Genomic DNA, 15,237 nt, shown 5'->3' on the forward strand with positions numbered 1-15,237 from the left:
AGACCCTAGTGGTAAAGAACCCTCCTGCATCTCCTGCAGGAGGTGTAGGGGACATGGGTTCAATTCCTGATTTGGGAAGATTCCCTGGAGGAGGGGGCATGGCAACCCACTCCATTATTGTTGCCTGGAGAATCCCGTGGACAGAGGAGCCTGGTGGACTATGGTCCATAGAGTCACAGAGAGTTGGACACAATTGAAGCAACTTAGCAGGCATGCACTATGTTGCATTTGTGCAGACAGGTAATTCAACAACTTTTAGCAAGCATTTATTATTCTTGTTATGTTCAGATACAGAAATGAGGGTTATGGATGTAGAATGAAACAGCCTCTTCCCTCAAAATTCTTAGTTTTATGGGCAGAATAGTACATAAAAAATTCCTGTGTTAGAAGTGTTTCTCAACAATACCTCTCAAACTCCTATTTTAATTTCAAAACCCAGGTCAGATGATGCCTCCTTAGGGAAACCTTTCCTAAACACCCAACTGATAGAGCTACTTAACAAACTACTTTCCATGTTTTCCTTGTGCATTGTATCATCTGTAATCTGAAGTATATGTTGCCCTGGGTATCTCTTGGTAGACTGTGTATTCCTTGAAGATGTGGATTCTACTTCTTTTATTTTTTTCATCTGGAGTGTGTAGTACATAGTAGACTCTCAACAAATGTTTGTTGCATTGGATCAAATGACAGCATAGTGGGATGGGCTATCAGGACAGTTTTGTGCGATGCTTGCTATAAGGACACAGATGAAGGACATACATCAGTTTGTGGGGGAGGGGTGGTTTTTGAGAGAAGATAATATATGATCTGATGTTTGAAGGACAAGTAGGTGAGAGGTAGAGAAACACCTTTGAGGTTGAGCAAACTATCTGCAAAGTAAGTGGAGATGGCAAAAAAGATTGACCTTTGATTTATGTAAGTGATCCGGTATGACTAAGGCGTAAGCAGCTGGTAAGAGAATGGCTGGAGATGATGCTGGGGAGGGAGGCAGGGGCTAGATCATCTGGTACCTCTACTGTTTCCTCATGTGCTTCTGTTACTCCCAGCTTGTGTCTATCATGACAGTTATACTGCTGAATTGCAATGCTCTATCTTCACACTCTTTCCTGTTAGATTGTAAAGTGTATGAAAAGCCTGGTGAATGAATCCCTTTTCACTTGCATCCCAACACCCAGGAGTGTCTAGAACAAAGAAGGTGCTAAATAAATGTTGAGTTTTAGTTTTTTAATCGAATCCCCATGCTCTCAAAGCATATATATTTAAAATACCAAGAAAGGCAGGACTTCGACATCTTCGTCAGTGATTTCAGGAAAGAAATCAAAAGAAATCAAGTTGAAGAGCAGGAAATAATCTGTCTTCCCAATGGTTGACCTTGTATGATTTTGGAGAATGCAGACCAAAGTGCTTGATGGCTGTGGATAAGAGCCTGGAATTAGAATTTGGGTTCTATTTTCAATTTTATTGTTCATGGAAGGTCAGCATCAATTTTGCATGTTGCAAAATGAGGACCAAAATAATCGGCATTCCTTCCTTGGGCAGTGAGGATTTATCTTAAATTCGCACTAGAGTATCAGTACTACATTGGGAGCCCAGGCTGAAACCTTTCGATCCCGGGTAGTGTTTTCCTTTTTTCCTCTTTTATTTTTGTGTGGTGGCTTGTCTTGTGCTCAGGTCAGTGCATCAGCACGTCTTTGGTTTGCAACGGGGATTCTGACTGTGAAGAGGATGGTGCTGATGAAGACAGATGCGAGGATGCAGAAAGCAGACCTGCCTGTGACCGTGATAAACCTCCTCCCAACATAGAGCTCACTGGACTTGGGTAAGGTGCTGGGCTAGATCTACAGGATGTAGTTTTCATTTTGTTGTGTTTTATTCTGTGGTTTGGTAAATCTAACAGCAGATCAACTAATAGTCAACCTTTGCTTAGAACTCTTTGCCACATCCTGAAACATTAAAAAAATTCCTACATATGCACCTGTAAGTGTATGCGATAAAGCATAGAAGGACCAGTTGTCCCTGGTGTATCCTGGGTTTAGCACTGAGAATCCTGCATCCAAGGAAACCCCTCAGACCTGGGAAAACCTGGCCAGTGAGTCACCCTATGGAAGAGGGAGATAGGGAGAACTAATTCAATGATGTGGGCTATTTAAGGGAATTCAGAGACCATAGAATGAGAGTGGTGGAAGAAAAGAGAAAGTGTGCTGGGCCCTTTGGGATGAAAAGAAATTGTCTCAGCTAGCTGGGAACTTTCAAGTGAAGTTAGAGTGATCCTCTTTGCCATTTCAAAAAGAATTCTGAAAAACTTTTAAAGGTCAGGCTCAAGTTAAGTTTCCAAGGTTTTAAGATAATCTCTGAGACTGATAAGTGTGAAATTTGTTAACAGAAAAGTGGTAAAATTACTCCAAAGAGTATACCAGTTAGCATGTTCAAGGGCCAATTAGTTGAAATTCATTTGTAGCCAGTTCTGTCTCCTCAAGAGTAATCTTAATTGTATTGATTTTATCTAAAGATACAATTCAAAACCAGCTGTTGCCATAGATACAAAAGAGCTGTGAGTTTCCTAGATCTGTTCTTAGGCTAAAAGGATCTTGGGTTTCCCCATCTATTAGCGTTAGCCATTATACCAGTCAGGGGGAGGTGGTAATGTATGGTGTGCTTTAGGAGGCTTTTATTTGAGATCGCCCAGAGATGCTTAACTGTAATGTGTTTCAAGAATATCCAGAGTTCACTATGTTTCAGCAACTGCTATTTCTGGTTTTTAACAGCCTTTTCTTCTTTCATTTTTTTTTTTTTTTAACAGTTATAATGCGCTAACGGGCCAGTTTAGAAACCAAGTCCTCAATACCAAAAGTTTTGGTGGTCAGTGCAGAAAGGTGTATAGTGTGGATGGGAGAGATTTCTATAGATTGAGTGGGAATATCCTCTCCTACACATTCCAGGTACTTAATTACAGATTTAATTTCTTTCTAGTCTGTAAATTGTTACCAGAGATCATTATTTATGATATTGATCTTTTTGATATTTTCTTGAGAGTTTACTTGTAGCCTCATATGCGATCACTTCTTATAAATGTCTTATATGAGCTTAAAAAGAATACATTTTCCTTTTAAAAATGTTTTATTTATTCATAAACATTTTAAAATTTTTATACAGTTTTTAAAGGTTATTTCCCATTTACAGTTGTTAAAAAAAACACTGGCTATATTCCCTGTGTTTTACAATACATCCTTGAGTCTATCTTACACCTTCTACTAATTTGTACCTCCTACTTTCCCCCTCCAGTTTTGCCCCCTCCCCCACCCCCTCCACTGGTAACCCCCAGTTTGTTTTCCTTATCTGTGAGTTTACTTCCTTTATGCTATATTCTCTAGTTTGTTAAGAACACATATTCTTTAACTCTGGGGTACAGGGCAATAATACTTTTAATTTGTGTCATTCTGCTGAAATATCTATTGTCTCATTTTCAATTCCATGCTCCCACAACCTGATGGTCTGTCCCTGTGTGGGTGTTGAAACTCAAGACTCTGGTCATAATCGATTGTGATAATTTCCTAACCACTGCCATGGTTAAAAATGCATTTATTTTTTAATTTATTTTTTTAAACAGATGTTCATAGCAGCTTTGTGATAACTAAAAACTGACAACAATCCAATTATAGATCAAAAGTGAATAGATATTACATCCATACAATACAATACTACCCAGCAATGCAAAGGAATGAGCTACTCACACACACTACACCATGGATGAATCGCAAGTTATGCTGAATTAAAGTAGCCCACAAGTACATACTGTATGATACCACTTATATAACATTACTTAAAAATGCAGAATAAGGAATTCTCTGGTGGTCCTTTGGTTGGGACTCCATGCTTTCGCTGTGGAGGTTGGGGGGAGGTCAGTCCTTGGTGGGGGAACTATCTTTAGCTGCAGGGAACTATCTTTAACTCTGATATGGTAGATCCCAGATTACTTCTATATCTGAAGCCTCCATTTGGCCACCAGGGTAATGATGTCACCCAGTGGATTCTCTTCCACTGTTCAGAGTGCCAGGAGCACGTTCCCTGTAATATTCAGGATATCCCCTCCAAAACAGAGCAGACAATCCAGGATGTCACTGATGTAATAACTCCTGAAGACCAGTGGGTAGGGAAGCAGCACTGCCAATGGGGCTTCTGCTGGCCATAGAGTCTCTCCCTGGTGGCAGCAGGTCTGGCGGCCAAGTATGCTTTTATTTTTAAATTATGAAATATTTCATATGTACAGAAGACTGTGAATAATATATACTTGCAGTTTGGAGAAAACTAATAAGATCAAACCAGTCAATACTAAAGGAAATCTATCTTGAATATTCATTGGAAGGACTGATGCTGAAACTCCAATACTTTGGCTATCTGATGCGACGAGCTGACTCATTGGAAAAGAACCTGATGCTGGGAAAGATTGAGGGCGGGAGGAGAAGGGGACAACAGAGGATGAGATGGTTGGATGGCATCACCGACTTAACGGGCATGAGTTTGAGCAACCTCCAGGAGATAGTGAAGGACAGGGAAGCTTGGTGTGCTGCAGTCCATGGGGTTGCAAACATTTGGACACGATTTAGCAACTGGGCAACAAAACAATTATACTAATAGGACTCATGTATGCCCAGGACCCACCTTAAGAAACAGAGTATTGCCAGTGACTTAAAGGCTCCCATCTACCCCTCTCTGTCACATCCTCTCCACTGGTACAGCCCGTGTAGCCACTATCTTACATTTTGTGTTGATATAATCACTTCCTTGTTTTCCTGTATATGTTTATCCCGTGTGTCTTTATCCTAAAGAAAAATCTGTGATTTAGTTTCGCTTATTCTTTGCCACTTACACAGATAAATCATGTAGTATGTTTTCTTCTGTGAATTGTTCTTTCACTCAATTAGTTTTGAAATTTATTCATGCTGACATAGATGGTATTTTTACTACTGTTTCCTTTTTCTTATGAAAATGCCTTAAATGTTCTTGTGCATGAGTTGTTCCATGCCGATGAGCTAGGGTTTCTCTAGGGCAAACACTTGGAACTCAAATGGCTGCCTTGTAGGTTATGTATAGGTTATATTTTACTAAAGTTTCCAAAATGGATATATATATATATGGTCCATCTATACTCCACCAGCAGTGTGGAAGAGAGACCTGTGCTCCACATCATTGCCAGCATCTGTATTCCAGGCTTTTAAACTTCATTTATGCTCTTGAGGTCTCCTCTGCTTCTTGTGGGCTGTTTCTGTCATAGACACTACCTAAACTCATCCTGTTCCTTCATTTCCACACAAAATCTACTCAGACAAAAGCGTAATGGCTTTAGGGGAAATTCCTGAAGATTTAAAGGGAACATAGAGATTTTCTGCTGTAGCAATGCCAACTCATTCAACAACAACAGTTGCGATCTTCCATCTTAAATTGTCTGTCCTTCCACAATCTCATGGAGAAGGCAACGGCAACCCACTCCAGTACTCTTGCCTGGCAAATCCCATGGACCGAGGAGCCTGGTAGGCTGCAGTCCATGGGGTTGCAAAGAATCGGACACGACTGAGCAAGTTCACTTTCACTTTCATGCACTGGAGAAGGAAATGGCAACCCACTCCAGTGTTCTTGCCTGGAGAATCCCAGGGACGGCGGAGCCTGATGGGCTGCCGTCTAGGGGTTGCACAGAGTTGGACGTGACTGAAGTGACTTAGCAGCAGCAGCCACACCCCAGCAAAAAGAAGTTTCTGGTCTCATCCTGTTTTAGCCTGTTTCTTGCTCTTCTTTTCCAAGGTTTCCTCTCTCATGCCTTTCCTTTCATCTTTCAAGAACTCAAAATTTTCCAGTTCAACCCTCTTTACTGATTACTCCCAAATTTGTAAAGCAAAACTATTAGAATATTCAGAGGGAAGGGTCTTTACTTTACCAAAATTAACCATCTTCAGAAAGCAGTTCTGATTATAAGGAGCAAATCCACCAACCTCCAACTTTAATGGAATTAAGTTACATTTAAAAATTATTGAATCATGAAAATGGAAAGTGGAACAGATCTGAAAAATGATCATAGCTACCAAGTTATGAATATCTCTGGTGGCATCTGCACTATTTTAAGAAATTTGTATAATTTTAATCACAATATCTTCACAATATCTATGGAAGGGAAGTAATATTTTACTGTTTTATATAAGTAGAAATCAAGGCTCAGAGGACTTCAACTGACTTGCTCTAAGTCACTAAATTAATAAGTAGCAGGGCTTAGGACTTGGTTCCAGCATGTCCCAGGTGGTGCTAGTGGTAAAGAATTTGCCTGCTAATGCAGGAGATCTAAGAGACATGGGTTTGATCCCTGGGTTGGGAAGATCCCCTGGAGGAGGGCATGGCAACCCACTCCAGTGTTCCTGCCTGGAGAATTCCTTGGACAGAGGAGACTGTCGGGCCACAGTCCAGAGGGTCGCACAGAGTTGGACATGGCTGAAATGATTTAGCACACACTCCAGTATGTCAGACTTCACAGCCCTTCACTTTTCCAGTATATTTTACTGTCCCTGTGCTGTGCTTAGCTGTTTTCTGTGACCTCATGGACTGTAGCCCAGGAGGCTCCTCTGTCCATGGGGATTCTCCAAGCAAGAATACTGGAGTGGGGTGCCATGCCCTCCTCCAGGGGATCTTTCTAACCCAGGGATCGAACCCAGGTCTCCCACACTGCAGATTCGTTACCATCTGAGCCACCAAGGAAGCCCAAGAATACTGGAGTGGGTAGCCTATCCATTCTCCAGAGGATCTTCCCGACCCAGGAATCAAGCTGGAGTCTCCTGCATTGCCTGTATATTCTTTATCAGCTGATCTACCAGGGAAGCCCATTTTATTCTTCCAATGTATTGTATTAAATGCTTTTTCAACTCTAGATTCTAACATGGTAAAAAACATGTAATTTATCCTTTGGCCTCAAGGGAGAATGTGAGGTAGGTATATGCAGAGAGATTTTTCTCCTCTTATTCCTAGGGTAATGTGTTGATAATTCTTTCATTATCATGAGGGGGAGAAGAGTGTGTGTGTGTGTGTGTGTGTGTGTGTGTTTGTGTGTGTGTATGTGTATACATACACATACAGAACAGAAGAAATAATAAGGGAGAGGACTTTTGACGTGGTTGGAAGGAAGACATGTTGGAAGCCTGCCACTTCTGAAGAAGAAAAATAATTTAATAGCAGCATAATCCTGCCATTCGTTTTTCACAGCATGGCTTGGTTTTTGGATTGACATCTGAAATGCCTTTTCAGTCGCTGAATTTGAAGGAATGTTTGTCAGAGGTAGAGGGAAATTATAGCCTGTTATTGAGTGTAGAGTAGAGATGTTTTGAGAATCCAGCCAGAGGGAAGTGAGGTGGAAGTAGCAGGCAGTGAGTCAGTCAAGCAAGTGCGAAACCCAGGTGCCAATATGGAGGTGGTCTACGTTCTCTTCAGTTCAGACAGACTGGGGGCCACTGTGGATTCAGCCCTCTCCAGGTAGAACATGACTTTTGGCTTGTTGGAATATAAACATTAGTAAATAAACAGAAAACAGAATCAGTCAATCTCTCTTCTAATCTCTGTTTTGGAAATCAGCTTGAGAGTTTATACAGGACAAACCCCGTTCCTTACCGAGTAGGCCACTTACTTTGAAGCTATGCATGTTCTCTGTTTGCTCATGTTTTTCACACTGCAAGGGAGCCTTTGAAACTCAAGCACATTCCTGCTCCATGGCCACTTTGGGAAGGTGCCACCCTGCTTAGTTCAGCTTGGGACATGCTGAAAGACAGTCTTGTGTATTCTCAGCATGTAATGAGTTGCAGATGGGAGTAAGCAAAGATCAGGGTGGAGAAAATAACTTTCTGGATCCTCCTGTTTTGGTCTTGGATGTACTTCGTAATATTAAAAATTTTATTGACATATAACTGATTTGCAATATTGTGTTAATTTTTGGTGTATAGCAAAGTGAGTCTTTAAATATATATGGATATACATTCTTTTCAGATTCTTTTCCATTATAGTTTACTACAAAATATTGAGTAGAGTTCTCTGTGCTATACAGTTGGACTTTGATGTTTATCTATTTTAACATCTAGTAGCTGATATCTGCTAATCCCCAATTCATTTATCATCCCTCTCCTTACCTTTGGTAGCCATAAGTTTGTTTTCTATGTCTGTGAGTCTATTTCTGTCTTGTAAACAAGTTCATTTGTGTCATTTTTTTAGATTCCACACATAAGTGGTATGTGATATTTGTCTTTGATTTACTTCACTTTGTTATTTAGAGATCAGATATGTCTGTCAAATTAATAGCAAAAACACCTTCTAAAGGCAATTTTAACTAATGCTTAGTTATCTGATCCTCTGCATCCTCTGAAGGTATGAGTCTTGTTATCTGAGATTTCTAAATCTACTTTGTTAACAAAAAAATAATTTGAATAATGATAAAAATAGCTCACATATATTAAGAGCCCTTTGTATACTAAGCACTGTTTCAAGTGCTTTAAATGCACCTTATTCTTTCTTTATAATAACCTAAGTAGTCAGGTAGTACCATCTACTATTTTTACAGATGACAACTATAGAGTGTGAAGGCCAGAAGTGTGATTTTGGAGTCCTTGTAGTACCTTCTACTTTGGTAGGATTAGAGTGTGTGTGTGTGTGTGTGTGTGTGTGTGTGTGTGTGCTAAGTCACTTCAGTCGTGTCCAATTCTTTGCGACCCCATGGACTGTAGTCCGCTAGGTTCCTCTGTCCATGGGATTCTCCAGGCAAGAATACTGCAGTGGGTTGCCATGCCTTCTTCCAAGGGATCTTCCTTCCCAACCCAGGGATCAAACCCGTGTCTCTTATGTCTCCTGTACTGGCAGGCAAATTCTTTACCACTAGCACCACCTGGGAAGCCCCAGAATATGTGTAAGTGTTAATAGAAATGAGCCAGTAGAGAAAGAAAACTTGAAGCTGTAAGACAGGGAGTAATCGATTTAATCGGTCCTTTGGAAAGGTGGGAAGAAATGCAGTATAGAAAGAAGTCAGAGAAATTAGCCTTAGATAGGAGGAGGAACACATGTGCAGAAAGGAAGTGAAGGTGTTCATAAGTTTGTAGATTTGCTAGCCAGAAGTACGAGAAGTCTCTTGTCTGACAGAGGAAATATTTGTAAAGAAAGAGGTTCAGGTTATCTTCTAAGAGTGAAAGAAATGGCTGTAAGAGTGAGGGATTGAGATGGGTGCAAAACTTTTGAAACCAATATTGTAGGGAATGGGAGAAAGAATTGGCTAGAGATTTAGGATTGCTGGCATGTATTGAGGGTTCCACTGAAATTAGAAATCATGAATGAACTTATCAAAACACCAGTTGATAGTTGTGTGATTTTTCTGTAGTAGTGCTAAGCTGCTTGGCTGTGAGGATTGAACTAGGGTTGGGTTTTTGCCTGGCAAATACTGTGGCAGGACATACCTAGACAAGGCTCACTGGCAAGAATTAGGTTCATTGGCATGAGAGTGGTTGAAGTCATGAACCATGAAGCTTACCTACAACAGGAAGGAAGTGAAAAGTGAGGGTGCTGATAGGGAAAGACAAGGGGAAGTAACTTGCAGAGCTTCTTTCTATGAAGTTGAATAATCAGCTATGGCAATAGTAGAATGAGAGTCGAAAGAGTAAAAAAGTCAGAGTGTAGGATGTTTGAATTGTGATTTCAGAGGAAGACTGAGTCTGGGAGAATTCAGGATCTTAGCCAAAATGAAGAGGGTGTTAATTGAAGCAAATTTAAGATCACACTACCTTGAGAAAAGATTCCTATGGCTATATGGAGAGTTCACAGGAGTGAGGAGATGCTGAATTCATGTTCTGAAGAAGCTTATATGCATAGATCATGAATCAAGTATTTGAATTGTGCATTTGAAGATAAGAAAAAATAGACTTTTTTTTTTTTTGCTTTGACAGGAAGTTAGATAACTTTTCTTTTTTAAGAAAGGAAAAACGAACTTCTGTGTCTATCCAAGACCAAATATGACTGAGACACTATCTAATGACTCTAGAAATCTCTAATACATTTTTAATAATGTCCTTTTTGAGACTTGCCTGGTGGTCCAGTTGTTAAGACTCTGAGTGCTTCCACTGCAAGGGGCTCAGGTTCCATCCCTGGCTGGGGAACTAAGATCTCATATGCCAATGGTGCAGCCAAAAAAAAATAATGTCCTCTTTATAGTCAATAATAAAAATGATAATATCCTCTTTGTAATCAAGAATAATAGTGTATTCTTCATTTTGACTTGAGCTGAATTTTTGCACTTGAATTTTAAGCAAGTCAATTGCATAATATATTGAAAATACTGCTGAAATAAAAGGTATAGCTAAATCCATTTTTTCTTCTCTTCTGGCATGTTTTTAGAAGGCATGCCTAATTTTTAACATGGGTAGTGACAAAAGTATTATAATATTTCCTGGCATTCTTCTGCTGAATTTCTTTCTAGTCTTTTTTTTTTTTTTTTTTTGACTGAGCATATACTTACATATTTGTAGTTAATTGGATTTCTAAATATCACATTTATACTGGCTTTTTCATTTAACATGAATAGTTTGTCTTCACAAGCATCATTTACGATGGCTGCATAATATTGTATTTTATTTTTAGCTTTGTTTTAAAAATGTGTCATGAAAAGTGAAAGTGAAGTAGCTCATTTGTGTCTGACTCTGCGACGCCATGGACTATAGCCTGCCAGGCTCCTCCATCCATGGGAATTTCCAGGCAAGAATACTGGAGTGGGTTGCCGTTTCCTTCTCCAAAAAATGTATCATATTCATCATTTAAGTTTTCTCTGCAATTTTTATACCTTGATTTTAAATACAGATGTATATAAACATATAATAAAAGACAAATACTTGTGAAAGGAGAGTTACTGATTTGAATATTCATACAGAACAGACTGAGAGTCATATTGCTTGTTTTGTTTTATTCTCCTGGTGACTCACATTTTTAGCAAGTTGCCTATGATTTAAAAAATTAGTTTTTTTATGAAGATTTATATATATATATATATATATATATATAATATATATATATATATTTTCCTGAGACATCAGGTATCTGTCAATACTAGAACTTGCAGTAACATACAAGACTGTCTGATCGGTTTGAATGTTTAGACCCTCTTAGATGGGATGTATGCTCACTTCTTCATTACCCTACCTTCCACTGGATGCTTCCAACATCTATATTACTTGACGGCCCTCATTTTGACACTTGATCTAGGACAAAATAAAGGATAAAGAAATGATAGTCTTCTCCATGAACGCTGGAGCTGTCACTTCTCAGACACACGTGACTATCCTGTTGTCGGTTTTAAACTTCTTCTGGGATGGCTTTTTCTTCTACCATCTAGCAAAGGAAAAGCAATTCCAATCTTAGCATTAATTTAAGTCTAACAGAAGTAGAACATTTCAAAAACCAAGTCCCAAAGATCTAACTAGTTCATATCACCTCTTTGCATCTCTGTGTCCCTCTATTGAATGAAAAGTCAAGAGCCAGCTGCTTCGTAGGTCTCTGTTAGTGTAATTCTGGTAATTTGCTCACTTCTGGGCTAAATGCTGGCATTAAAGGGAAATGCAAGATGTTTGTACACAAACATATTTTGTGAATCACATGGGATTGCTGTTATTAATACTATGTCTCCTGCTTGACAAGAGTAATTCTAATAATGCACTAATTGTTGTAATAATGGAGTAAGTAATTGTTATAATGAACTCTAATTTTTTACAGTTGTATAGGCCTGGTCTTAGAATCACTGTTGTTTTACATTAATGAGGAGCTTTGTCTTTTGGAGATCATGTGAAGAAAGTATCCATGTTAAGGGATCCATGATGAAAGATTCTTGGTTCCATCTAAGGCCTTAATTTGATCATAGCAAAATTTTTCATTTTCTTTATGGTACATATTTAAGGTGTGGTGGTTGTAGTTTAGTCACTAAGTCATGTCTGACTTATACAACCCCAAGAATTGTAGCCTGCCAGGCTCCTGTGTCCTTGAAATTTCCTAGGCAAGAGTACTAGAGTGGATTGTCATTTCCTTCTCCAGGGGATCTTCCCAATCCAGGGATCAAACCCAGTTCTCCTGCATTGCAGGAAAATTCTTTACCCTCTGCACCACCAGGGAAGCCATGACAAATTACTCTTGGTTACATCTAAGACCTTAATTTGCTCATAGCAAAAATTTTCATTTTCTTTATAGGTGAAAATAAATAATGATTTTAATAATGAATTTTACAATAGTACCTGGGCTTATGTAAAAGAAACATCAACAGAACATTCATCATCTAGTAAAGGACGTTTTCTCTTTTTTGGTTCTTCATCTTCTTCATACAGTTACTCTTCAAATGTGAATACACTCATCAAGAAAAAGGTTAGTGTGAAATATTCATTAACTTTTCCATATTTTGCTGGTTTAAGTATTTCCAACATTAACAAAAATGTATTTACCAAAAAAATCAGCTATCATTTTTTAATTAGGGCATAGTGTCTTCTTCAAAGAGATAATCCTATATACTTCTTTAAAAGATATAGCTTTTGTCTTGTTAATTCTCTTTCATATTGTATTTATTTACACTTTTTATTTTCTCATTACTTGTTCTTATTTAAAAATCTAAAAAAACTTATAACTTTAAAATCTTCTAGTTAAAACTAGCCTAAATTTCTAATTCATGATTACTGATGGTGCTATAGTTGTTATATGCAATTTCAAAAATTCAATGAAGATGTGCTCTGAAACACTAATACTAGAGTTTTTCAAAGAGGTGTATTACAATAAAAGATGTTAATATACCTTATTACTTTGGAGAGACCAACATTTTCATCTGAGGAGTTAAAAGACTTAACTTTAGATATTCTATTGTTTTGAGATACTAAGACTTTCGTCACGGGCAATCTGAACAGTTGAGATGAATTGTACTTATTGATACATACTTAGTGCTGAAGGATTTTTCAGGCTGATTATCATTCATAATATGCACAATTCATCTCATTTTTAAAGTCAGTAACTTGATAAATAAATCACATAAGCAATGTATAAAGGAATATAAATATTGTTTGTTTTATGACTAAGTGGAAATATGAGTGTAAAAACATTTATCATATTCATATTATATTATTCATATAAGTGAGAATTTGGTGTAAGTTAACTCTGTCTTGGATATCATGAAAAGATGCTTAGGAAGGGTTTAAAAGATCTCATTATAAAGTGGCTTACCCTGTAAATACCCCACTATGAAAGGTAAATTAGATGATCACCCTACTGATAAAGTCATTGTCAAGATGTGGACTCTAAGGACATTATATCCCTAATTGTGAGATTATTTAGTAGTTAATGATGCAGATTCCTTTTTGCTAGTTGAGGAGGGCATAACAATTTTGTCTTGGGGTTTTAAAAGTTAGCTATAAAACAAGTTATGAAGTCATCACTCAGATGTTATTCCTGTTCGAGATTCCAAAAATTCCTTAGATTGCTTCAAGTGGATGTGTTCAGAAGAGACCTCGCTATGCTTCAAAAACAAAAATTCATAAAGTCTGCATTAATGTAGGTGACTGTTGATGGAGACATTGGGCCAGAAAATATTTCCGTTGCCTTTTAATCTTCAACCTAAAACGCCTTTTACTCTTTCTTCTTCCTATAGAGTTATCAATTGTTGGTTCTTCGGAACACTGTTGAAGTGGCTCAGTTTATCAATAACAATCCGGAATTTTTACAACTGGCTGAGTCATTCTGGAAGGAACTCTCTTACCTTCCCTCTCTGTATGACTACAGCGCCTACCGAAGATTGATTGACCAGTATGGGACACATTATCTTCAGTCTGGGTCCTTAGGAGGAGAATACAAAGTTATCTTTTATATGGACTCAGAAAAAGTCAAAAAATTTGGTAGAGTATTAAAAACATTGCTATATATAAGCATTGCAAGGATTTTAATGGGGGAATAACCTATAGTTAACTTAAACTTTAGAGCTTTAAAATATGACAAAATAGTGGTTAAATTGCAAAGGAATCCAAAATTGTATTAATCCATTATACTCTACACAAAACCTTCCAGGCCTTAAGAAAAAGCTTGCCTACTCTTTTGGATAGTATCCTGAAATGAGAGTTAAGTCGTTACCATTGTTGTTATCTCTAGAGGATGTTGATTGGCTTTTTATAATACTTTTTGATCTCCCCATTTCTCAGATTAATTAATATTCCTTGAGGAAAACTGATGAGGATTTTACTAATATTGCAGAAATCAAAATGTTTCAATGAAATTTTTTTATTTGCCTCTGTTCTTTACCACTCACATGCCTTTAAAAACAAATCTGCTCTGAATATCACAAGTTTGTTTACTACCTAAGACTTGTAACAATAGCCTAAATTTATTGATTCCTTCTCAACAGGTGAGTTGTCTATGTCAGCAATGGTCCTCACTGCTACCCAGTGAGATGTCCACTATGGCTCCTGCACCACAGGCTGAGAAATGGAGACTCAGTGCTGTGAAGAGACTCATCTCAGGGCATATAGATTGTAAGGAGGTCTAACTGGCTCCAGCATCAGCTTAGCTTTATCCTTATGTTATGTTGCTGCTGGAATTGCCTGATTCTTGTTAGAAACTGGGCACACTACTGAGTTCATGCTTGGTTGATTCCACAGTGAGAGGATATTCCTCACCAGCTACTGCAATGTTGGAGGAGCATGTGAGTCTTAAGATTTGTTCCTCCTCTCCAAAGACCTTTTGGCCCTGGCTGGTGGCTCAGAGGGTAAAGCGTCTGCCTACAATGCGGGAGACCTGGGTTCGATCCCTGAGTCGGGAAGATCCCCTGGAGAAGGAAATGGCAACCCACTCCAGTACTCTTGCCTGAAAAATCCCATGGATGGAGAAGCCTGGTAGGCTACAGTCCATGGGGTCCCAAAGAGTCGGACACGACTGAGCAGTTTCACTTATTTATGGGCCAAGTCCAAACTTCTTCCCAGTTTTGTCCTGAAGCTCATGGCCACACTTGCTTCTCTATCCAAATTCACCTCTTCAGTACCTTATTCTTCAGTCAAGACTTTCTTACCACTTTGGAGGAGAGTAAGACTTTTCAGATGAGATTCAGAGGAGGAACATAGCCTTGTCTTGTGGGTAAACCACAATATTTTCTGTTTCCATTGACTATTTTCCCCCCAGGGCTTAATTTTTATTTTTTTATTTTTTACCAATTGTGATTCAACATAT

General features: G+C 38.5%; 1 protein-coding gene across 1 annotated transcript in view; it reads left to right on the forward strand.

Moving 5' to 3' along the window:
- Positions 1 to 15,237, forward strand: part of C7 (complement C7) — a 56,009-nt gene that overhangs the window by 11,440 nt on the left and 29,332 nt on the right. The window contains exons 5-8 of the mRNA XM_070476625.1: positions 1,672 to 1,819; positions 2,801 to 2,939; positions 12,235 to 12,405; positions 13,673 to 13,916. Coding sequence (XP_070332726.1) covers positions 1,672 to 1,819; positions 2,801 to 2,939; positions 12,235 to 12,405; positions 13,673 to 13,916 — 702 coding nt within the window. The remainder of the gene's footprint in view (positions 1 to 1,671; positions 1,820 to 2,800; positions 2,940 to 12,234; positions 12,406 to 13,672; positions 13,917 to 15,237) is intronic.

The sequence above is a fragment of the Odocoileus virginianus genome, chromosome 14, assembly GCF_023699985.2.
Source record: "Odocoileus virginianus isolate 20LAN1187 ecotype Illinois chromosome 14, Ovbor_1.2, whole genome shotgun sequence".
NCBI lineage: Eukaryota > Metazoa > Chordata > Mammalia > Artiodactyla > Cervidae > Odocoileus > Odocoileus virginianus.